This window comes from Tamandua tetradactyla, chromosome 17, assembly GCF_023851605.1.
Source record: "Tamandua tetradactyla isolate mTamTet1 chromosome 17, mTamTet1.pri, whole genome shotgun sequence".
In the NCBI taxonomy this organism is placed as follows: domain Eukaryota; kingdom Metazoa; phylum Chordata; class Mammalia; order Pilosa; family Myrmecophagidae; genus Tamandua; species Tamandua tetradactyla.
The window spans coordinates 54,430,149-54,454,948 of NC_135343.1; the positions used below are offsets into that span (position 1 = coordinate 54,430,149).

At 36.7% G+C, this 24,800-nt stretch overlaps 1 protein-coding gene across 13 annotated transcripts in view; it reads left to right on the forward strand.

Moving 5' to 3' along the window:
- Positions 1-24,800, forward strand: part of CTNNA2 (catenin alpha 2) — a 1,185,776-nt gene that overhangs the window by 1,155,335 nt on the left and 5,641 nt on the right. The window contains exon 19 of one of the 13 annotated variants that reach the window (XM_077134716.1): positions 3,802-3,945. The exons of the other annotated variants lie outside the window; for them this stretch is intronic. Within the exon in view, the coding sequence (XP_076990831.1) occupies positions 3,802-3,945 (144 nt within the window). The remainder of the gene's footprint in view (positions 1-3,801; positions 3,946-24,800) is intronic. 13 annotated transcript variants of the gene reach the window in all.

Genomic DNA, 24,800 nt, shown 5'->3' on the forward strand with positions numbered 1-24,800 from the left:
CTGATTCATTAAATTCAACAATTTCTGTTGCATCCCTACTATGTAGAAAGCACAATGCTAGATATTGCTCTGGATGAGGATATTCAATCTTTTTATTTCTAATATTGAATGATTTCTATGAAAAGGATAAATGTTTTCTGTCCACTGTATTTCAACCAGAGTGTGAATTCCATGTGTGTGTGCTTTTTTTTTCCACTTTCTTTCTCTGCCTATCAAGTTGTTCAGCACTCATTCTCTGCTTGAATAGCAGGGTGGTTAGTGGTGCCTATCTCCATGTAGTCACTGTTTTTCTTGCTTCACTACATCCTAAAAACAAAAGTTTGTTTAACTTAACTGTCTATACTATGTCCTTACAGAGTATTTTGTCAAGTGCTTTCTCCAGATTATTCTAAAGAATTTATAAAATATGACTTTGATCACGGCCCTTCAAAAAGAAGTATGTGTCACATTATACCCCATGTGTCTTCCAAATAGGACATTCTTATGGATGGACAATGTGACTTTTCCTTGGTTCAGATTTCTCTTATTGCTTCAGAACACATTGTCCGACTCGATCTTGAATAGTCATTTCCCTTCTGGACAATGATAATATTTCAAATATTTCATCTTAATCTTATTTTCTTGAAGACAAGCTTTCCTAATTTAATCTTTTAATCTTTTTTTCATCAAACATTATATTCTTATATTAACTTTTTTCTGAATGCCCTCAGCCGTGCAGATGCCATCTTGATAATGAATTTAACTTGAGCTGCAGGTAGGTATTCTGTCAAAACTATACAACCTATCTCTTGACCTCTTTCATCCATTTTCTTCTGCAAATCTACTTCGCAATTGAGAGAAGGAGGGAGGAAAAGAAGAGGTGCCCATATCCTGGAGAAGTTCTGGTCAGCATCATCTTCTGAGAAGCATGCACTCTTTATGTTCAAGGTTCTTCCTTAGAGAACTACCATGAAAAAATCAAAACATAGCCTCTTTACTTTACTTAGGAACTACCAATTCAAATTCCACTCTATCAATATTAAACCAGAATCTCTATTGCTAGGATATTTCTATCTAGCAATAACATTTCGTCCAAATTCCATGGCAACTGTCTGATCATGTCTTCCATGATGAATTAGTTTTTAAATGCATCTATGGATTATCATTTTGGAAGGTATTAGTCATTCTACCTGACCATCCTCAATCCTTTGTACTAAGACGTTAACAACAACAAAAGTCTTCCACCAAACAAACAGATATTTAAAACTAGCCCTATATCTTTCCAGTCACAAGAAAATTATAACCATGACTCCAACAAAAAAGTCTCTTGACTAATGAAATCTTTCAGTCACTTCACATCTTATCTTGAAGGGCTACTCATCCATTCATTCAAGCTATGGAAAGTACACATCAAAGCTACAATTGTAGTAAGACTTACTTTTAATGAAAAATGTCCTAAGAGTCAGAAATTTTGTGGTCCTGGCATTGTATTCTGTGTCAAAGAAAGTTTTATTTTAACTAATATCATGACTAAAGGCATTATCACAATCAATCATACTAAATTCACCTGGAAGTTCAGCACAGTTCATGACTTTGCATCCTTTTGATGCAGCCTAGTTTTGCATTGGGTTCCTGATGTCATGCTTCATTTCCAAATAGACAATAGGTAATTAGTAAGAAGTAGCATGTATCAATAATTGCAATCTAAGTCTAGTTTGTTTTAATTCATTATTTAAAAATGATTCAAAGCTATACTTATTTTAATACCTTAATACTGGGAGAAGTGTACCTTCTTTGTTAGGTAGTAAAAATCTTAATGTGCTTATTGGAAAAATGGACAATTGTATCATTAATCTTCAAATAACGACCTTTAAATTTTGTATGAGAGGTAAGATGACCCAAGTAAGTTTCTCATACATATTTATTATTTTTAAAACTGAGAAATTATTATAAAAAAGATCACATTCCCTCAAGTGGGAAAATTAGAAATGCCTCATTTATAAAACCAAGTTGGATATTTAATTTATTTATTTTTGCATGCTAGGATAAAACAACCAATTAATGATTCAATAATTGGGGAACATAAGACTTTATAGGGTCATTTACTCAAAAATCATATATGATGAAACCTGTTGAACTTGAACTTGAATTTAGGCTTAGCTTTGTTGAAAATGGAAATAAAATATAAAAATATAGCAAGGAAAACATTCAGAGCATCATCCCTACCTAACAAGTACAGAAAATGTCAAATATAGAAAAAATGTCTTTCTTCTTAGATGTCATATATATATGTTTTTTTCTTTTCTATTGTCTTGAATTCTACTATTTTCAAGTGAAAGATAGGAGTGCTGTTGCCAGTCCCATCATCAGTTTGAATTCAGTAGCATCTGTGTTTCAAGCTGCCTCATAATCTGCCAATTTTGCTTCATTTTTAATTGTGATTATTGTAATACACATATGTATTTAGTGAGCTAAGAATGACAGGATTAGAAATGGGACTATATCAGCTCCTAACATAAAGAAAAAATCCCAAATTGAGGATTTTGCTTATCTGTATGCAGACACAGACTTTGGGCTTTTCCCATTTATGATGCTGTGAATTGCAAGCTACTATTTTGAATCTTTACTTTTACTAACATATTTTCTGTGGAAAGAAACGGTTCTACTTTTATGTATTCCATTGGCAGATGCAGGTCTGTCTTCCGTGTGTGGTTTTAAAACCTACCTGCTCTTCAATATCACTTATTACGTTTCTTGTGCTGTAACAACTGCTGGACCACTTTGGGCATTTCAGTATTTTAAATGTCTAAATCTCTATTTGAAAGAAAAAAAAAAGACCTTAGTGCTTTTCACATTATTCTCCCATCTTGTCTGATTTCCTGAAAGGATTGGACCCACAGGTTAAACAAAGTAGCAATCATATGACCATAGCAGAATTGCTTGTGACAAAACAGTTTAGTTAGCATCATGGAGATGCACAGACTTGGCCTCTGAGGATGGCAGCACGGGGTTCTTATGATTGTATAGCTCTTGTCACTTGATTTTTCTCCAGTTTTGAAGATGAGATCCAAGTCCCTGCACACACCCCCACCCTTAGATGTACTTTATTTTTGGTACATGCAGAAAAACTTAGACCAGATTGTAAGTAATATTTTATGTCGAAGAGAAAACTAATTTAAGAGAGCGCTCTAACAGGAAAAATAGGTAGCAGTTATTGGTTTATCTTTTAAGTTGTGCCCCTCACACAACCCACCCTAGGGTGCAAAAAGGAAGAGTAAAAAGAGTTTCACTCTAGCAACAATGAATGCATTTAGCCCTTCAATGATCACAGTGAAAGAGGTAAGTATCCTTTCATAACCGAGTACTGACTTGATGTTCAGAGGCCAAGGGCTTGATGAAGGTCATGCAGCAGGGCATCTTGGATTCCCACATTTCGTTCCAGGCTTTAAGAGCTGCAGCCCTTGCTTTCTCTCTTGGTGATCTTCGATGCTTTAAACCGGGGATTCATCCCCTATGAGCCCCATGACCACTTGCCCTACCCCACCCCCACCCAGCCTGATAAGGCAGGATGCTGCTTCATCCTCCTTGTAGGTGGTCCCTTTACCTGTTTTAGAGAGCCAATGAGGAATCCAAATGGCGGGGCTGCTCAATATCAAGGAGGCCCAAGCATTTCTCTTTCAGCACCTGATCCATTCATATGCCTCTTTCTCCCAAGACCCACTCCCGTTTCCACCTCCCTAATCCCTTCCCAAGTAGGGTGTGTATTTTATTTTCTCTTGCTCGCCCTCTCACTCTCTCTTTTCTGTATCTCTCGGAAATCAGACAGGAGTTCAGAGCACTTTCACTACCTTTTATGAGGTAGATTGTGATGTCATAGATGGGGGCAGGGCTAGTCAACTTTCTACCCACCTCCCAACCTGTGCTGAGGGAGCTCCGATCGGGAGTGGAAGCAGTGATTCCTCCATGGTGAGTAACTTCACTTTCTAATCTAATCTGTCTCTTAATATGAACACTAATTCTAAAGGCAGGAGGGTTGGGGTTCAAGAAATTGAAAATGTGCCCTTTCAAGACCTCTTTACTTAGCCAACTTTTGGCAAAGGACCTACTTATTTATTCTTTATAAGGGTCAGGAATTTCACAACACAGATACACTCTCCAAGTGTGATCTAAACTTGAGAACTGAAAATGGCATTTTCATTCCATTATTTCTCAAGTCTTTCTTCCAATTAGGACTGCAAGTCATTGCCTATGTGGAATGAATCCATTCTGTAGTGAATTTCTCTGAAGAAGGTTAGAGAGAAGAATCCATTCTTCTTCATTCAGTAGATTTCTGAGTAACGGAATATCCTATATTGTTGTTTTCCCAGAGAACCGGTCAGATCTTCTAAAATGGTAGGGTTTAAAATGGGAGGAAACTTATACGCAAGATTTATTAACAAACTTGGTTTTGGTGTAACAAATGAAAGCTTTCCAATACAAAGACTTAAGTATTTATTAAAGAAAGAAGAAGTCAGTGTTCCTGTAAGTTTAAGGGTACAGCTATTACAGGTGGCACAATCAAATTTGCTGACAACCTTTTATTGTTGCATGTCATAACACTGATGCTGTTTTTTAGAGTTTTTTCATAATTATGAACTGTGAAAAGATGCTTTTTTGTTTCATTTAGGTTTCTGTTATTACATATCAGTTATTTTATATGCTTTAGTATTTAGAAAGAAAAGATCAACTAGAGTGAGCATTTTCTTCCTGCTTCCCTCCTTGTTCTCTCTGGTTGCTATTAAAGCCATCACGATGTCAGATTTATATAAATGGATGAAGGATGTTCATGGAGGTGGTTAAATCTCTAAGGGTGGCTGCAGCATTGGGGTGGGTGTTTTTAAAAGGGTTTGACCATCACAGTGTGGATCATGGGTATCATGAATTAGCAAAGAGAATATGTTTTTTCAAAGTATGCATACCTAGTTAAGTAACTACTTGTGGACCTTGGTGTTGAAGGATTGGGGGCACTTTAAAAGAAGGCATCCTTTCTTTCTCATCCATAGCTTCTCTGTTATGTATAGATAAACACCCAAGGTTTTGCATTTTTATAGCTCAAAAGCCTTTGAGCTGATACCAGTATTTAGGAACCCAGGTGCCATCTAAGGTTGTTTACCCTCCATTTTGAACTTAATGAAGTGACTCTAAAGAGAGATTTCAGGCCAAATGAGGAAAAATAGGGTCATAACCGACCAAAAAGAAGTTTGAGGTAATAATTATTGCAGTCCACCTAATACTGCATGCAGATGATAATACCAAAGGCTCATGTGTTCAGTTATCCCTCTCAAGTCCCTGGCCCACCTCCCATTCAAAATGCTAACCCCTTGAAACCCAGGTAGAAGCAAACTTTCAGTACCAGAAAAGTCTGATGTCTAATCATAGCTCAAGTTTTTAATGTCTCTTATCAACCTCTCATACAGCTGCCAGGTAAGAAATGCTCATATTTTACAAACACTTGGGACACAATCATCTTTAAACTTCGTGAGTCAAGAACGGCTGTTTTGTACACTTGTGCAAACTCAAAGACTCTCATGGAATGCCTTGTGCATGCACGTGTCTATTTTCATGTGCATGTTTCATTTCTAGTGATGTTCAGTGGTTTTTTTTCATCCATTTGTATGTATTAAAATTTTAATTTAAACACATACATATATTGTGCAATAAAGGAGACAGTGACATGTAATAGCAATTACTTTAACTTAGAGTCTGAACACTGGTATTATAATCTTATTTCTGTCATTGACTAATTTTGTAATTCAAAATCAATTACTTAACTCTTTGGAACTTCAGCTTTTTTCATCTATAAAACAAAGGTGTAAATGTAGAAGATCTAAAGGATCTGTTTTAAACTACCCTTGCTCTAAAATTCTGTGGGTTTATGACATATTTTTTATAGAAATACTTTATTGGAAAAGGATTGGACATTTGAGAGATATGGTTTTAAAGTGGGACATCTAACTATTCAAGTCAGAAAAAGTACTTGTAACCAAGCTGGGTTTTAAAATGTTCCATCTGTCTGATGTGGTAGTTAATGTGCTTAGGTTAATGATATCTATCTATAAGTGAGACATATTCCTTTAAGTGGACATCATTTGGTCAGCTTGTAAATCTAACCACTTAGAAAATTTCATAAGAATTGACATCTGAAAAGAAGCAGAATCTATGATAGTTATTGCTGATTAGGGAAGCTAACTTGTTTTTTGACTCATACTTTTATGTTATTCCAATTATTTGAGATTTAAAAATATCTTTTATTCTAAGTAATGGATGAGAGAATTAGGTCTCTCATTGGGGCTCCAAAACTCAAAATTACTTCTGCAATATTGCAGGAATACCCATGTGATAATAGCAAGGGTAGGTTAAGTAGGAACTTAGTGGGCATTGAGCTGTATGCCACGGTGTGATAAAAGGCCTGGGTCCTGCAATTGAGAAATGTGCATCCTCTTTGAGGATCCTAGAAACATGCTAAGTGCCCAATTAGAGGTGAAGACAGGAAGTGCTCAAAGAACTAATAAATATCCTTGTGGGCTGTGGTGAGTTAGATTGCACTGGGAAAACTTGGTGAAAAGCAGAGACCTTCAACTGAGTTTGAACAAAGTAATTTAGATATGTGCTCTTGTGCATAAAGAGGGCAGGTGTGCATTTGGGTCAGAAAGACCACAGAATTACAAATGGATTCAAGGATATATTGTGTTCAGATCTGTCATGTATCAAAAACAAAAGTCATTTCTTAGAGTTCTGCCCCAAAGTTTTCCTGAACCCCTTTCCCTTTAATCACATGCTGACTTTGCAATGTAAGATAGAAATATCTAGAAGAGTTGAGGAGGCAATAAGTGCGTAAATTGCAGTTATTTTTTATTATGATGTAATTAGGCAGCCATTTTCTCAGCTGCTCAAAAGTTCACATGCTAACTCACAGCCACAAACATGGAAGAGAACAAAAAAAGGAAGGAGGAAGGAATGAGAGGCAGAAGGAGGCTCTAGCTTTGAGATTTTCTGGTTTCCTGAAGAAAGCAGAGATTATCATCTGGGGGCTCTGTCTGACAGGCTTAGAAATGTTGGGTGGTGAAATGGTTACCAGCTAATGACAATCCTATAGCCAGGATGATTTTCCAAAGCAAGTGTAAGTGTCCCAATGTACTGAGGAGGAATCATATTGGACAGATGCTCTGCCCTCAAACAGCCAATGCTGAGAAGGTTTTAACACTAAGTAAAACTGCACGTGATTATGCAAGTTTGTCCCTCCAGTACACTTGGAAAGAGGTTATTGACCTGGGCACGAATTACTCACACTGACAAAGAAGAGTGCCTATGCTTTGAAAACCTCTCTGTTGCTGTAGATTCATAGATGATTTGCAGCATATATTTTGCATCACTTAAAGGGCACTGTTTTTTGTTCCTTCCAAGCCCAAGTTATTACTTTGGCCTTTCTAACAGACTGAAATTCCACAAATAAACATGCTCTATCACCTAGTTGCTATACCAGATTCAATGGACTTAGTTAAAAAATAAGGACTTGGTTTAGCTCATCCAGTGACATGTCACTGAATTTTCTATCATGATTGAAAAATTAATTTCCAGAATTTATCATCTCAGGAAACACACTTTCAAAGGCTAAACTTGCCTTTATGTGAACAATGAAGTGGTATCATCAAAGTCAGTTTTGCAAAGTAAGGAATGCCCTATTAGAACCAATTTCTCAAGAAAAAGAAGTTCAAATAGAACATGCATAAATTTTTGTTGAGCAAACTCATTAGAGAATATTAAAAGAAGCAAGTGATATTAGAGTTACGTTTGTCCCTAGAGAATACTTGGCAACTGTTCCCCTCCCATCCACAAGTGTCTCTGAGGGCCATTTTGGAAATAGAGAATCAGATAGATTTAGAATGCAACAAACATTTATTGGGTATATAACCTGTGATATTCACTGCCCTACGTACTATGGATGGAAAAGACACTAACCACTTCTGTGATCATTTATGATAATTGTTTGAATATAAATATATACAGTGACATAGATATTCATGAGAAAGGGTAGGAGTAAGAGAAAGCTTCATAAAGGAGATGATATTTTGGCGGAGCCTTCATGGATAGGTATATGGAAGTTTTCCAAATAGAGAAAGAGGAGAATATTCCAGGACAGAAAGAGAACACACAGCATTGTGTGAGATGAGATATATGTAGAGTATTCAATGCTGATGGGAACTTAGAAAGTTAGGATGGAGTGAAAATACGGGGAAAAGTAAAAGATGAAGTTAAGAAGGTAGGTTGGCATGCCAGTCCTGGCAGCAGGCAGTAGGACCCTGCTCGGCTACACCTCAACCTCAAATTTGAATCAAGATAGTAGGGAATAGGTCCTTGGAATATGTATTTAACTACTCCACTCACCTCACACACGAGGTGATTCATTTTCACATCAAAGTTTCAGAATCTGCATAAGGCAACAAAGCAGACTCATTAGGCTTCATGTTCTTATTTCAGAAAAATAAAAATTACAATTAAAATTAGTAAGAGAATAATATTAGTATGTTTTTAAAAAAATGATTCATACTTTGATTAAATGTGAAAATCTAAGAATGATGGTTATTAAAGATAAAGAGTTACTAAGTGATGTATTAAACCACCTAGAAGGAAGGGCATGCCTGTAATCATTTCCGAGACCATCTTGCATCTCTCATAGTCAGCTCCAAGACAAGGAATTAATGAGAACAAGGGCCAAGTTGTTCCATATCTCCCAAGTTGTGCTGAGATAAGGAACAGAGGCAATGGTCCAGAGCAATATGTTTTTCTGGATGGTCTTCCTTAGTACAGCTGTTTAGTCACTTTTTTTTAATGAGCGCCATTGAAGAAAACTTATGTGCTAACATTCCCAGTATGACTGGTAAAATAAAATCCTCATACTGATACAAGGCCTGACTTCTATAGCTCATGTTGAAAAATCTAAATTTCATAACAAAATATTTTCATCAACAATTACTTAGTGCTGTTTATTTTTTCCCCTCTATTTTTCTTCATGGACAGTAGCTATTCTCATACACCTATAAATGTGTGTAGAAAGTTATAGAAGTAGCCAAAGACATGAGAAGAAGGAAGGATTAGAGAGTCATTTTATATTTTACTGAGACATGAGAATGAGCCCTGGTCTTGGAAAAAGTTGGTTGAGGTAGTAAAATGCTTCAGATCACAGCAACAAGAATCAGTTTTGAATTTAACCCTATTCATGAAAGAGAATGATTACCAGAAACTACTGTACTTTTTATTTTAGCATTTTGCTTGGTAGTCAAAAAATGATTGGGAATTTTTTTCCCTTCATATCTTTCTCTGTTTTCTGCATATAATGGCAGTGATTTCCCTTGATACAGATGTTTTATTTTGCTGTCACATTCTAGAAGCAGTCAGTTTTGGCATGTTGACCTAAAGATATATTTTAAAAAATTCTTACGGATTTCTTTTTTTTACCAATGGTGTATGTATCTGTCATTGCCCATCTTACACTGACCAAGGCAAATCCAACCTTGGGTGACTCTAAGATGTGCCAGGCAAGAGTAGTTACCTCCAGGCCTGGCATTTTCTGAGTGAAATCCAACCAGGGACCAATAACAGCCACATGGTTTTGACTGTCATAGATCTTAAAAATAAATTAGAGAATAGCATGTTCTCTTCAGGCAGATGTTAAAATTGTAAGCAAGGAATTGCTATTTCATGTGAGTTTGGAAACCAACTTGTCTCTTATAGACTGAGTGGTTCTGGGTAATATTCTTAATCTCTCTGAGCTTTTGCTTTTTATTTTGAAATTGGAATAGTGATTAAAAAGGAATTTGGAAGTTAAGGCCACAATATATGATTGATTTTGTTTGCCCTTTTATGTGGAAGTTATGCTATATTAAAAATAGTAAATAATTGTATTTAAATATAAAATATTGCTTTTTATTAAGTATCCTAAATTATGAAAAGCTTAATAATAGCATTAACAATTTGTACACAGACTTTCACATGTTCGAGTTAGATTTAAATTCAACTACAATTAAAAAGACATCCAAATTGAGAGTTATTTCTCTGTCATGTAATATAGTGCATATGGTTTCATCAAGCTTCCCGACATCAAGGATCCATAACTTTATGGTCTGCTATTCTTCATATGTGACCTTTCATCTCAAGTTTATCTTTTGGTTCAAGTGGGTTCCTAGTCCTCCATATTTCCATTTTTCACACAGGAAGAAGAAAAGGGGAGGGGGGAACAATGTTCTTCTCAGCTGTGTCAGCGCCCACTTTACGGAGGTTTCCCCAAAGCTACCTACCCCCAACAATTTCTTCAAGAAAGACTAAGAAATATAAACTTTTAACTGGATGGATTTCGCCTTTTAAATAAATGAAATGCCACTCATAAGAAAGAAAAATAAATGTTAGGTGGGCAACCAAGACAAGATTCTAAAAATAAAGGCTTAATAATTCCCATAATATTTTATATTAGAGATCAACAAGAATTCAGAGAAGAGAATGCAAACCTCTTTTTCCTGGGATTTTGAAACTCAGATTTAGATATTCTTCTGATCATTTAAAATGTAAGGCTTTGAGTGGGCCACGGTGGCTCAGCAGGCAGAGTTGTCGCCTGCCATGCCAGAGACCTGGGCTCGATTTCCAGTGCCTGCCCTTGCAAAAAAAAGAAAAAAGTAGGACTTTATTTCCCTATGCTACATTATTGAGAAGAGATATAAGTATCTGCCAGCCTAAATAGACTAGAGGATTCTCTTATGTGATGAGGAAGGCTTCACTTACCAGAACCCTCTCTCACTGAGTTATATTGGCAGACGTTTGCTGACAATGAAGTTTTTTGAATGAAGCAATGACCCCTATCCTATAAGGAATCTGAAAAAACTGGGGAGAGTCAAGTTTGGGGTGGCAGCTATTGCCATTTGTCTGCCCTCCATTAAGTGGAAAACGAATTGTGAGTTCCATTTTCAGCCTCTGTGACCTTGGGAGAGGTGGTCAACATCTCTGGGCACAGTTCACCCAGCTAAAATATGAGAATAATATTAGGATCTACTTAACAGGGTTGTTACTAGAATAGATGTGTTAATGTGTGCCACACACTTAATACAGTGCCCCAGATGTAAAAGTACTGAAAGATAATTTATTTTTAGTTATCTTGTCTCTCCTAAAGTCTCTGTTCTATCTTTTCAATGATATACTGTCTTTTCCTCTTTCATCTTTTTCCATCCTATTCCATCTCTTTCATCTCTTTTCCTCTAACCCAATCCAGCCACTGGGCATATAGCAATGAACAACTAGCCAAGGTCCCTGCCATCTCAGAGATGACATCCTTCTGTCATTGAGAGTCTGAGGACCCACTTCTAGGGAGGTGATAGCTGAATATATGGAAGGAAATGTTCTCAATAAAGAAGTAAAACAGTGGTTTCCATATTTTAATATGTAGACAAATCACATGGGTAGATAACAAAAGTAGAGATTGCTGAGCTTTGCCTCCACGGTTGTGAAACTGTGTCTGAGAAGGGATCAGGAATCTGCCTTTTATTCCTAAATGCCCCCTATGAAGATGATCTGTGGATCACACTTTGTAACGCGCTGTTCTAAGAAGTGGAGGGAAGAGAGTCCTATAGGTTATGGTAAGAGCTACCCAGGTTATAGCTGTGCTCCAGTAGCCATGTTTCTTGATGATGATTGAATAATGATATAGCATTCACAATGTGACTGTGTGATTGTGAAACCTTGTATCTGATGCTCCTTTTATCTACTTTGTCAACAGATGAGTAGAACATATGGAATAAAAATAAATGTAGGGGGAACAAATGTCAAAATAAATTTAGTTTGAAATGAAAGGGAGGGGTAAGGGGTATGGCATGTATAATTTTTTTTTCTGTTTTCATTTTATTTCTTTTTCTGAATAGATGCAAATGTTCCAAGAAATGATCATGATGATGACTGTGCAACTATGTGATGATATTGTGAATTACGGATTGTATATGTAGAAAGGAATGATCAAAATAGAAATGTTTGCATTTATTTGGTGGTTTTTTTTTTTTTGGTATTTAAAAAAATTAAATTAAATTAAAAAAAAAATAAAAGAGCTACCCAGGTTATGATGTCAGCTTGGACCATTTCATGAGAAAACTCTTGGTTTATTCCCTTAGGCAGGGTTTCTCAAAAGAGGCACTCTTGGCATTTTGGTCTGGATAATTCTTTGTTGTGGGAGACTGTTCTGTATATCTGCAGATGTCTACCAGGATCCCTCGTGGCCTTTACCAAACTAGATGTCATTAGCAACTCCCTTTCCCAGTTGTCACAACCAAGATCTCACCAGACAATGCCAAACGCCCCATGAAGTAATAGTGGGGAAGGGTTCATTTCCCCTGATTGAAAACAATATGGCTAGTTTAAAACTTGATTTTTTACCTAGAATATACAGACTATTGAGAAGTGGGTCATTTTCCTTCTTCTCCCTGGGGAAGTTTCAAACAAGGTAAAGCAACTCCAATTTCCAGCTTTTTATAAGCAAAAGTATTGGGGTTATGGCAAATTACTTGTTTTTTCAGTACTTTCTCTTAGTCCTCTTCACATATCATTGCACATTACTTCAGCTATTCTCTCTAAATGTTTTTAAAACCTTATGCTAAGATAATAAATAGTACCTTTGAAAAAAGTGTACAATGCACATTCTGTTATGAAAAAAACAAATAGATAGAAAGTTTATATTCTTCCTTAAAAGAGAACTTCAACCAATGGTCTCCTTGAGATCAAATGACCTATGCTAGTGTTATTGAGATGATATTTATGATGTGTGAAACTGAGGCAGAAATTAGTGCTTGGTGAGCCCTTAAAACCAAGCAACTTGTAGGCAGAAATTCAATATATTTTGTGGCTTAGTTTTTATTTTTTTAAACAGGAAGTTGGAGAGCTGTAATAGGTGGTGATTCCAGATATAGCAGAATCACTCTTCTTTTCAAAGATGTAGCTGTAGCATATTTGACGAGGTTGTCTTGGCATTTTTCAGTGCTTCATGTAAAGAACTAATGAGGTGGTCTTTATGTCTTTAATAAATATGGTAGGGATTCAACTTTGTCAAAAGCTACATTCACAGTGACTGGGAAATAGGGACTGTACTGTAAGAAAACTTTCATCTTCATATTAAGTGTGATTTTTAGTAGGGGTAAGAAACTGTATCACACTTTTTCCAACTCTTTAATGTGTATCTTTGCTCACTGGTTAAAAGTTGCCGTTTTCTTGGAAGTTCAGGAAGTATTCCCCCACTAAAGAAGATTTCCAATTTCATAGATTTACGACTTTCTCTCAAAAGGAACCACTGGTACTTTTTCTTTTCTTTTTTTTTTTTTTTTGACAGTGCTGTTATACATTTCCAGTTTTTTGAGAATAGCTCTGTCCTTTAATCTTTGACTTTGAAAGTTTCTTGTATAACTTAGCCTCTTTTGCAAGGGAACAGACAATAAGTTGTCCATCCACAGAGGTCCTTTGTTGAACAAAAAAATATATATACATAAGTCCAGTTTTAGATTGAAGGGGCCCCTCAGTGCTTTTGCTATATTTCCCTAAAATACAGACACTCCAGGAGAGACAGACTAGAAAGTTCCAAATTAGGCCAACCTCTGGCAAGCAGTTGCATGGGGAAGTATCCTGCCTTCTCAGAAGAACCACCTTAAAAGCCTTTTATTTCTTCTTTTGTTCAAAAGCGGAGGTGGCTGTGGCATATTGCTAAATGCAGTGTACTTGTAGTCAGAGAACATGCACTTGAATCCCTGGCAATTGCCCTTATTAACCATGCAAGTTAATTCTCTCCAAGCCTCAGTTCCCTCTTTTATAAAATGATGGGGATAATACTTACTGCATGAGGTTGTTGTGAGGACCAAGTGATGTAACATATGAGAGAGACTGTATAGATTAGAATGCTCAATATGTATTGAATCTGGCAAATATCCAAAATATATTAACTCTGAAAAGAAAAGCACCAATCAACACTCATTAACCAATAGGGCTGGCCTTATAGATCTATTTAAGAGGCAGTCTGAACTAAGAAACTATCATTCAAATGACCAAACATTGTGAATTTGTTCCCCTTAAACCCAATATGGTTTATGTGACACTAACATTTGTGGAGAGCATACCACTAAAGGACATGAAGAGTCTTGTTTATAAAGAGCCAGTCATTTAGCTGTGGAGATGAGGCACATATGCCAACCTTTAAGACAGAGTAGCAACCAAACAAGTAATTATCTGATCAAGCTGCAATCACCAAATACTGCTCCATGGATGAGCTGGCAGATCATATTGCAGGAATGGTCTACTCTCAATTTGTGATTCACTTTACTTTTTTCTGGGCTGTGCTCTGTAAGTAAGGCCTGGTTCCATGGTCTATTTTTTTAGAGACTCATATTTCCTGACCATTCTTCATAAATGGGAAAAATGAGATTGTGACCAAGTTAGTCCACCGGTACTTTACTCCTAGTCATGTCCTCTGTCACATGGAAGAAAGCTCACCAACTTTGGGACGTGCTTTATTCTTGCCTTTCCAGAATTATGGCACCTTCACTCTATTTTGAATATCTACTGTGTTACCCTTCTCTGTGCAGGGTTTCTTGGGCCAGAGGTATACCCAGTGATCCAATAAATTAGGATGAAGTTATCAAAAGGAATTCCCAAATGTACACAGAGGTTATGTAATAATTCATTATAGGCATATACTTTTTTACAACTTAAATATTGTTTATTTTCTCACTTGGATCTCTGGATTACTTGTAAAAATGTATTGGTGTCATTAACCTCATTTTATAGTTGACAAAATATGTGTGTCCTGAATGCTCACAGCAAGTAATGGGCACAGTCAAGACTCAGAGTTGGCTCCTCTAATGTATAGTCTTGTACTTTGTGTGATGTATGGATAGCGCTGGTTGCTTGTTTTCATGGGGTTAGAAATTGAAAAAAAAATGCAGAATGTCAAATGATATAGATGACAGCAGCAGTTAAATGTATCTGGTTCTTACTAAACTGTATCAGTCAGCCTCACATCATATCATGGTGCCCACTCCAGGGCAGGCTAAGATGCCTGGTTGTAGAAATTTAGAATAAAAAAGTTTATTTTCCCCATTAATTTTATGGTAAATAAGAAGTTTTGTGTATAAGTGGTGCTGAGTCAAGGGCAAATTAGAGGTCATATTTAATCATTTTATTTGAGCACAAAGATGACCTCTTTAGATGTTGACAAGAAAATGAGATAAAAGGATTATGTCCTTGTTACTTGTCTATTTCTGAACCCATGTGAATTGCTATTGGAAGATTGGACGCTGACCTTTCTCCTTTGTGGCTTAAGGAAATTCACCTATTACTGTTTGAGTCATGACTCACACCTTTGGAAAGTCAAAACACATCATAAGCCATCCTTAGTTCCACATAAATGGCACCAATAGAAAGAAAGAGCTCAGAGGAGAGAAAGCCTGTGGTGGGTTTGCCTGGTCAAGGGAGGCTACAAGCCATATGTCCCCGTAGACTGGAGCCAGGTTTTATCAGGCATGAATTCTGTGAAACCAAGTTCACAAAAGAGTTGAACCCTCTATATTGCAGTTTCTTCTTAAGTAAACAAGAGATGATAGCATCAACTTTGTGTATCTTTTGAATATTAGAGATAATTTATTAAAAATCAGCACTGCATCTTAGAAAATGTTGCTCAGTGCCTCAGAGATGTTGGTACTATTAATAGGGTGAGATGGTCCTTAGAGAAAATTCAGTATTTTATACACAGAGATAAAGCAATAATTAAACACACATAACTAAATTGTGGCTGCTTTCAGAGCAAACACTGAATCTTGAAGCTGTTTCACTCAAAGCATAGTAAGAAAAAGAGACCATAAGAGGACAGTAGCTTGGCCAAAGTTTACTTTCTTTGTTGTGTTTCTTAGATTCCACCCTCCTGCCAACCTCATGCCTCTGGTTACTCTTCTATAAAAGGATAAATAGCTGGAAGGCATGAGGTACAGACTAGGCAACTTTCCCTAGCTGCATGTCTTTGGACAAGCCTTGTCATCTTTCATTTCTCCATCCATAAAGTTGCAATACTTAAAGTGCAAACAACATTCAGCAAATATTTATGGAGGACCCATGTGCCAGGCACTGTTTCAGGTGCTTGTGATATAGTAAGGAGGTGGGAGACAGTAAATGGAAGAAAAAAATGTCAGTTGGATGGTGATGAGTGTATGAAAAAAATTAAAACAGGGAAATAGGGTAGTAAATTTAGGGATGAGGGTGGAAAGTTGTGATTTGAAAATATATCAAGGAAACATTTCACTAAGATGCTGATATTTGATTAAAGACTTGATAGTGGCAAGAGGACAAGCTTGGAGATATCTGGGAAAAGAGTGTTTTAGGCAAAGGAAATGTTAAGCACAAGGCCGCAACATGAGAACATGGCTTGCCTGTTTGAGCAGAGAGATCAGTATTTTAGAAGTACTGTGAAGGAGTGAATCACAGGTGTTAGGGTACAGATTGTATGCCCTCAAAGACAGCATTGATAGTTTTGGATTTTACCCAGACTGAGCTAGGGAGCCACTGTGGGGGGTGGTTCAGAAGGAAAGTGATATTATTTGATTTCATTCAACAGTATTATTTCACTTCTGTTTAAAAATAGACCACGGAGAGTTAAGGATGGGAGCAAGGAGACTGGTTAAGGGTAGCCTGTTCAGCATGGTAATAGTGAAGGCGAGATGAGGTCAAATAATGGGATGTATTTTGAAAATGCTGCTGCTGAAAGAATATGCTAACAATTTGGACATTGGGCCTAAGAGAATGAGGCATAACATAAGATGCCAAGTGTTTTTGTCTGAAACTGTAGGAAGAATTGTGCGGCCAATAATTGAGATGAGGAAGACTGAGGGAGGGGCTGAAGTTAATCATAGAGTTCTTGTTTGTCTCTGAATGGTACCAAGAGTCAATAAGAAAAGGTCTACAGAAGTGTAGATAAGAGGCTGAAAATCAGGGAGCCTTGCTTGTGAAAGTAACAGCTCTTGAAAGAACCTGAAGTGGACTCTATAGGGAGCTAACTTAAAAGAATTAATGGTTACAACTCATTGAGCCCTAAATTAAAGGTAGGGAACCCCCACCTGAATCTGTGACAGTGTACACAGGGATCACTTGAACATTTTTTCAATATGTGAATAAATTAACAGTGGATTTACAGCTCTGAATTGGAAAAGCAGTGACCAGGAGAAAGAAAAAAAAATTTGAAGTCACTATTCTGTGTCTACTCAAAAAATATTTCAAAGTAGACAAAAAAAAATGGGTTTAATTATAAAAAGCCATGGATCAACTGCTCAAATTTAAAACTTATTTAATTAAAACACTGGTTTTAAACCATGCATTACATTGAAGACCTCATATGAGCCCTTGAATAATGATATCCATTTCTTTTTGTCTCTTCATTCTCATTTCTATCATGAAGAAAGAATTGAAATTTTATGGCCATGTGGTGAATTTTTGTATATAGTTACATACATGTCCAACATTTCACTTCAGTTTTCTGCATTATATTTGAAAGATTATTCTTTATGAATTATGTGAGGAGAAAATTGTGGTATTAGAGGGAAAATGATATTAATATTCTACTCTTAATCAAAACAATGATTGCACAGGTGGCATGATTCGAAGCACAGCCTTCTATTTTGCAGTGGGGAGGATGTTAGAAAGTCCATAGCGGCTATGGTAAATGAGTTTCATCAAGATTGCTAATTCTTTTCAAGTTAGTGGTTGACTGGGTTACATGTTGAAGAGAATTCTGAAACCATGTCGAGGGCCACTAGAAAAGAGAACTGTGATTAACTGGGCATCTCTACTTAATAGTAATAGCATTTAAGGACTTAGGAAACCAGTCCAGAGAACCTAAATATTTAGGTTTTGGTGGAGGAAAAGCAAGAAAAATTGTTAATGATCAGTGTTGGGTGCATCATCCTAGGCCAGAGAGACTACATTTTTTAGGTAGCTAGGGGTCTCAAATGGCATCAGAGAGTTGAATGAATTAAAGTATTACATTTTCCAGGTAACATTATTTGAAATAATGTCTTAACCTAAACAAATAGCCAGTATTTTTTTTAATTTTAATTTTAGCCTCCTCAGTGTTTTGGTGAAATAGTTTATATTGACTATTTTGTGCCTCCTAAATTGAATATTTAAAAATCACCTTCTCCGGCTAGATTTTCTTCTCTCCATCTTCTTAATAGACCCTCTTGACTTTCTGTTATCAGTTTTCCTCCAAGTACTAAATTTTCTTAGATTTTTTTGTTGTCACGCTTTTACATAGAACTTCCATGGTTTCTAGTACTGAATATTGATTCTACCTTTCTCCAAGTAAATAAGTGCTAGAAAAAAAAAAGATCATTTTGGTGTTTTTCCACTCAGCTCATGAACTCCTCTATAGCTTTATCCCCAGTACATTAAGACTCTAATATTTTGGAGTTGAGAGCAAGCCAAGGTGGGAGTAGCTTAGTAAGAAGAGTCATAGAGATTCCAAAATGCTGGAAGGTGGGGCTGAAAGGATGAAGTAAAAAGAAAGGAGGAGTTAGAAAAAGAGAAAACTAATTTTTATATGATGTCTTTTCAACTCAAGTGGTTTTAAGGAAAGATGGAGCAGGGTAATAACAAAAGCTAAGATTTACTGAGGGCTTACCGTGTGCCACACGCTCATATTTGAAGGCATTATTTCATTTCACTCTTAATCATCCTAGAAGGTATGATTTTCATTTCCAATTTAAAGATGAAGAATTTGGAGAATAGCTAGGTAAAACAACACTCTCAAGGTCACATGCCTGACAATCAGTAAAATCAATACTCAAAACTAGATTTTGAGTCCAGAGCCCAAGCTTTGCATCACCTTAAGAGAGGAAAGGATGCAATGGGAGGTAAGAAAGGGCAGGTGAAAAGCAAGAAAAGTTAGAATGTATTAGTGGAGGAAATAGAATATACAATACTCAGAAGAAAGGGGTGGGTAACAGGTTACCACATGAAGGAAGAAGATACTGGCATCCTAAGGAAAGGGGGCAAACACTTGCTTGGGAAAGGGACTCTACTGCTCTTCTTTACTCTCTTCATCCAGAGCCTAGATAGCCTAGATAGCATGTGCCTCATGACAATGGGGCATGGGGAATATACTTCTCCTAACATGTGACTAATACCTAATTATGGCACAATTCCCAGTGGTTGGATGTCAAGTGAAATGGAATCAGGAGGAAGAAGGATCCAGAGCCTTCAGATTATGCCCAGTTTCTGAACACAGACCTCCACCAACCATCACCCAAACCTATGAACTTAATTCTTCTTGGGGTCTCCTCTGCATTCATTGGTTGTACATTACAGCACACACTGTCAGATAGGGGTGAAATACCTTCAGATAGCAGGTTCATACAAGTATAGGCACTTCTGATGTTACGTAGTCCACTAATAGACCTTCGTTCCATTTTTCTGAAGACTCTTTTCTCTTGGACTTAGACAGTGGCTCCTCTCACATTGGTCTCAGTGCTGGTGATACTGTTTGGGAAGGGAGAACTATGGGAAGAAAGGGCATGAGGGTGGTGATCCCTGCTAGTTGACCTTCCTGCAGGGTCTGGCTGTACTGGCTCCCTGTCCAGGAATATCTCCCTATCAAGTTGCCCGGAAACCCTTTGGCACTTATTTCCCTGTTGGATTTATTTCCTAGTGGTTCTGTTGTTATGTGGAAACAAGTAACTCAAAAAGGGCCTCCAGGCCAAGAGATCCTGAAGTCAGGGAAAAAGGAAGGTGCTGAAAAAAGCCTGGAAGGAAGAAATATGGAAAAAAGGAAGTAGGGATTGCCTAGATGAAAAGGCAGTTCATAATTTTTCAAGAGCCAGTATTTCACACTACTCCCAGTTCTCTTTGGAATTCCAAGGTTAACCTTGTTTTGGCTTGAACAAAAATGTTCTGCCTTTAATGGTGAGAAAAAAATGGCTTTAAGCCACATTTAGGAAATTTGTTGACTGTAATTAAGCCTTCTTGGGAGTCCCCAAGGTTTACTTACCTATAATTGAAAAAATGCAAATGAAGACAGTTAATCAGTAGACTGGCCAACTATGAAGCACTACTATTACCTGAATGAATTAAAAACGAAGACACAAATATGTCCAGTTGAGAAAGTTATGTGAGAACTGATTGGTGTATATCTCTATGAAACTATGGAGATTTTTTTCTTAGTCTGAGATTGCATTACTCTTGTGCTGAAATATTTGCCAACTTAATCTTGGGCCATTAGGTACATATTTCGTAACAACTGGCCTTCAGTGCTGGTAGAACACCAGCTGCCTCCCTGGAATCACTTAAGGAAGGTTTGCAGAAAAAGCATCAGATTCTTGCCCTTCTTTCTGTAATGATGATTCCACCTCTTAGAGTTATAAAACCCTTGCTTTTCATGACTCTGTAATCAGATGGTCATATCCATGGGATTAAGCAATTCTTCAGGTATTTACCCTACAATATTTTAGCTATAAGTTATCAGGCATTGATATATGTTCCAATATTAACACTTTTAACATGGAATTTTTAAAAATTTTAAACACAGCATACCCATGATGGTCATTTTCACCCCAGACACTACACTTGTTAATATTAATTTGATCTCCTGATTTAAAATCACTCAAAAAGGCTTTACATTTCTGCTAATATTTATGTCCTCAGCTTAAAGGTGTTGCTGTTTTGCAACCCTTTAGAGTGTGTCAGTAGAATGATATGCACAATGTACCCCCAAACATTAGCTAGGGCAACAATAGAGCAATCAAAGCGTCGACTAAATAATCTGATCTGTAGTAATGAAAACAAAAGGTGTTAAGTTAATTTTGATAAAGAAGTAGAGGTGTAATAGATGATGTACCTGTGCTATAAACTGTATCAAGTTGTTTTGGATCATGGGTCAGATTGTGACCTCTTCGGAGAGGGAGGTAAATAAGTTTCCTTTCCCAAGTCACACAGCAGATTCTGTGGGAGAAAAGTGCCATGATCGATTAATAATGTCTGCCATGGAAACCAGTGGGTGATTGACAAATTACTGCCTGTGTTCTCTGCTGTCACCATCTTAGGGAGAAGGAACCAAGCTTTGGTAACTTACCTCATTGTATTGTTTTCTGATGAGGAACAGCAAGTGGACTAGAGCACTGAAATGAGGATTTGCTGTAAAAGAAATGTCTTTCTTGCAGGCATGTAAACGTTCTGAGATGACTAAAGTGTGGAAAGGTGCAACTAGGCTGGACCTTTGTGCCATGTCTTTATTTCAATTAGTTATTACTCTGGACTCACTAGAATCTTTAAAAAGCATTATTGATATAGACTCTGGAAAAAGTAAGCAGATACTGCAATGTATTTCACATATATTACGTGGTTTCTAAGGAGATCAAATATCTCTTCAAAGCCTCATGGATGTTTTTAAACATGAAATTTTGTTCTTGGCAGATAATGGGCTCCAGTGCTCAGGGTTTCTAACCTCCCATTCATTAATGGCCAAGCAGACCTTTAGAAGAAAAAAAAATTACATATATCTATATATATATAGATATATATAGATATAAATACATATGTATGTATGTATTTAAGTATTTTCCTGGCCAGTAATTTGTGGCTTCTTTTAGGGAGATAATTATTTTAAATAAAAATAAATGGCATATTTTTAACTAGAAAGATTCCAGTTCTCTCAAGTATTTGTCTTCAATTTATTGTCAATTCTTTCATCGCAATTTTCTCCCCCTGAAATATTACTCCAAACGCTATTCCTGAATACGTGTAGTATACCTTACTAAAACATCCCTAACTGTTATATGTTAAAAGCTGTGCTAGTCACATTTAAAAATCTTGCAAGTGGCTAAAATGGACTCTACCCATATTTGGGGAACCATTTTATTATTTTCAAAATCAATGGAGCTGTTAGCTCTAACTTGAGATAAAATAGCCTGGACCCAAATGGAACTCGTTTCCTGCTCCCAGGCCCTTCAAAGCCTTTTGAAGTAATCAAAGCAAATTCCTTAGTTTTTGTATTTCAAAAGTTTCGGTTTATTTAATTTTGTTTAGTTTAGCCAGTGCTCTCATGACATTTGAATTACTTTTAATCCAAAGACAGATTGCTTTGTGCTTTGGATTTCCATGAACTGTCATTAATGGCTTATTATTTTTCATTAATAGATAATTTGAAAATAGGTATATTTTTAAAATCCTGGAAATAGATCTCTCTCTTCATGCATGTTTTCAATGGATTAATGCAGATACACAATGAAAGTCTAATTCTCTTCTAATTATATGCCCGGCCCTCACAAATTAACATCTTAAGACATTTCCTTTAAGTCATATGAACTTGACCCAACGTTTTCCCTTTTTATGTTATTTTGCACTTTTAGCAAAATACTTTTTTGTTGCTTGTTAGCAAGCTGTTAAATCTAAGCTGTCTTTGTTTTATTGGTGGTAGGCCCCAGGAAGCTCACCATTAATATGAATAGGGAAAGAATGGTAATCACTTAACTACTCCCTAGACAGCCAAGGCTATTTTCTATTCTATTTTTTTGATGATGTCACGTCTTAGATTACTAAAAGGATATTGATTTTGATCTTAAAAGCCTTCTGTTGATAAAACTTTTAGTAAATTTATTGAACTTTTTGACCAGGAAAAAGAATATGGATTTAATATTTTGCTCAGCATTCTATTTATCTCTCTGTACGAACACTAAGTAATGTAAAGAAAAGAAGTTGGGTGGAAATTGACATAAATTGAAATCTGCAGTATACAGAACATTATTCATGAAACAACTGGGAAGACCAGTATATGCAAAGCACTTGGTTTTTTACTTCTAGCTCCCCGAGTTCCACTCTGATAATTTCAACTGTCCCTTGGATAACTCCACCTAGAAATTACATAGACGTCTCAAAGCCAGTATGTTCAAAGTTAAAGTCAGCATTTTAACACCTTGAATTCCTTCTTGTTTCCATAATATGGGTAAAGAACATCAATATCCTCCTAGCTGTACATCTAAGAATTTGAGTTGTTCTACATAATCATTCTTAACCATCTAGTCACATACAGCCTCCTACTTCATCCGTTAAAATGCATTTAAATCATGCCCACCATGAAGCTTATTTTCTTGCTCTATCCCCTAACCTCTACTCTTTTAGCCTTTTGTACCCCATATCACAGAGCATTCAACTCTTTTTTAATTTTTCTTTTTTTTAACATGGGCAGGCACTGGGAATCGAACCTGGGTCCTCTGGCATGGCAGGCAAGCATTCTTGCCTGCTGAGCCACTGTGGCCTGCCCATTCAACTGTTTTTATGTGTCTGCTTTTCTCATTGTACTGTGGGCTCTTGTAGTTCAGCAAGTCTGTTTGTATACCCAACACAGTGGTTAGCACAGTAAAGAGACTCAATAGGTGTCTGAAGTAATACATAGATGGATAAATGTGTACGTGGAAGAATGGATGGATAGACTGAGGGACAAATGAATGAATAAGTGAGAACATTCAGCACTGCAAGAGATGCAGTTATACTTTGATTTGAAAGAGTGAAATTGAGTCATCCAGTCACATGTGTCAAATTCAATTTCTCTTGATACTGAACACCTGTCACAGTGTAAGCTCTTCCTTAATGAAATTGCATGAAACTAATGACATGGGGTTTCAGAAAGCCTCAGAGGATACTGTAAGTTGTAAGATAGTTATTTTAAGCAATTTTCATGACATTCTTCAGCTTTGATGACAAACTAGGTAGCATAAATATAGATTAATGGAAGGATCACAATTCAGGAATGTGCTCCTTCTATTATTTCCCTCCAATAAAAACACATGAGGATGGTGTCAGGAAAAAGAAATATGTCTATTAGAAGTAGAGTGGGATAAAGAGAAAATAGTAGGTAGAGAGGCAGAAAACGCCAGAAAATACCCTATAGAAACGGCTGTAAAACAGCTCTCCCACCTTTGTTTGCTTTTTCATGTACTATAATAGAATGAAATGTGAAGAAACATCTGTCGCCTTTTTAAATAGTACTTTGACATTCTAAAAGAATAGCGACAGTATTAGAGGAAGCCACCGTTCTGAAGTTAGGCATAGCAGTTATCTAAGAGATAGGGTAAGGAGAATTGGGCTAGCATAGCCTGATTGGTCTTTGAGCTGAGGATTTGTCTATCATTTATGGTGCTGGGAAGCAGCATATAGCAATGTGTAGATGGTCTGAGTTTAAATCTGTTTCACCACTTGCTTGACGTATAATATTGAACATGATTTATGACCTGACTGTGTCCCACCACTTCAGGGGTGGTTGTGAGGATTGAATGAGTAAAATGGTAATTAATCCTCTAGTCCAAAGACTACCTAGCTCATGAACACATTCAATAAACATAGGATCTTATTTTTTTAATTAGCTACAAGTTAGCAACCTCTTTTAGACTAGATACAGAAATTTAATGGGAAGTCCAAAAGGAGTAGAAAGACTCTGAAAGAGAAGTTAGATTTCTCTGCTGAGAAGGCCAGTGTAAGGCAGGCAGGCTTGAGGGATGGCTGTGCTCTGACTCAGTTTAGAGTCTATTAGAAAGTTAGTGAGACCAGTTCAGACAAAGGCATAGAACGCTAATTAGAGTAGCTGGGCCCCACCTAAGGGTACAACAGCCATTATCACTTTCTTGTGAATGTGCTTTGGAGAAACTGAGTAAGTACAAGAGGAACCAGCCAAAGATTCCAGGCATTGCTGTCACGATGGTTAATACAAACCAGAAAGACAGATGAACTTCCAAAGAAGA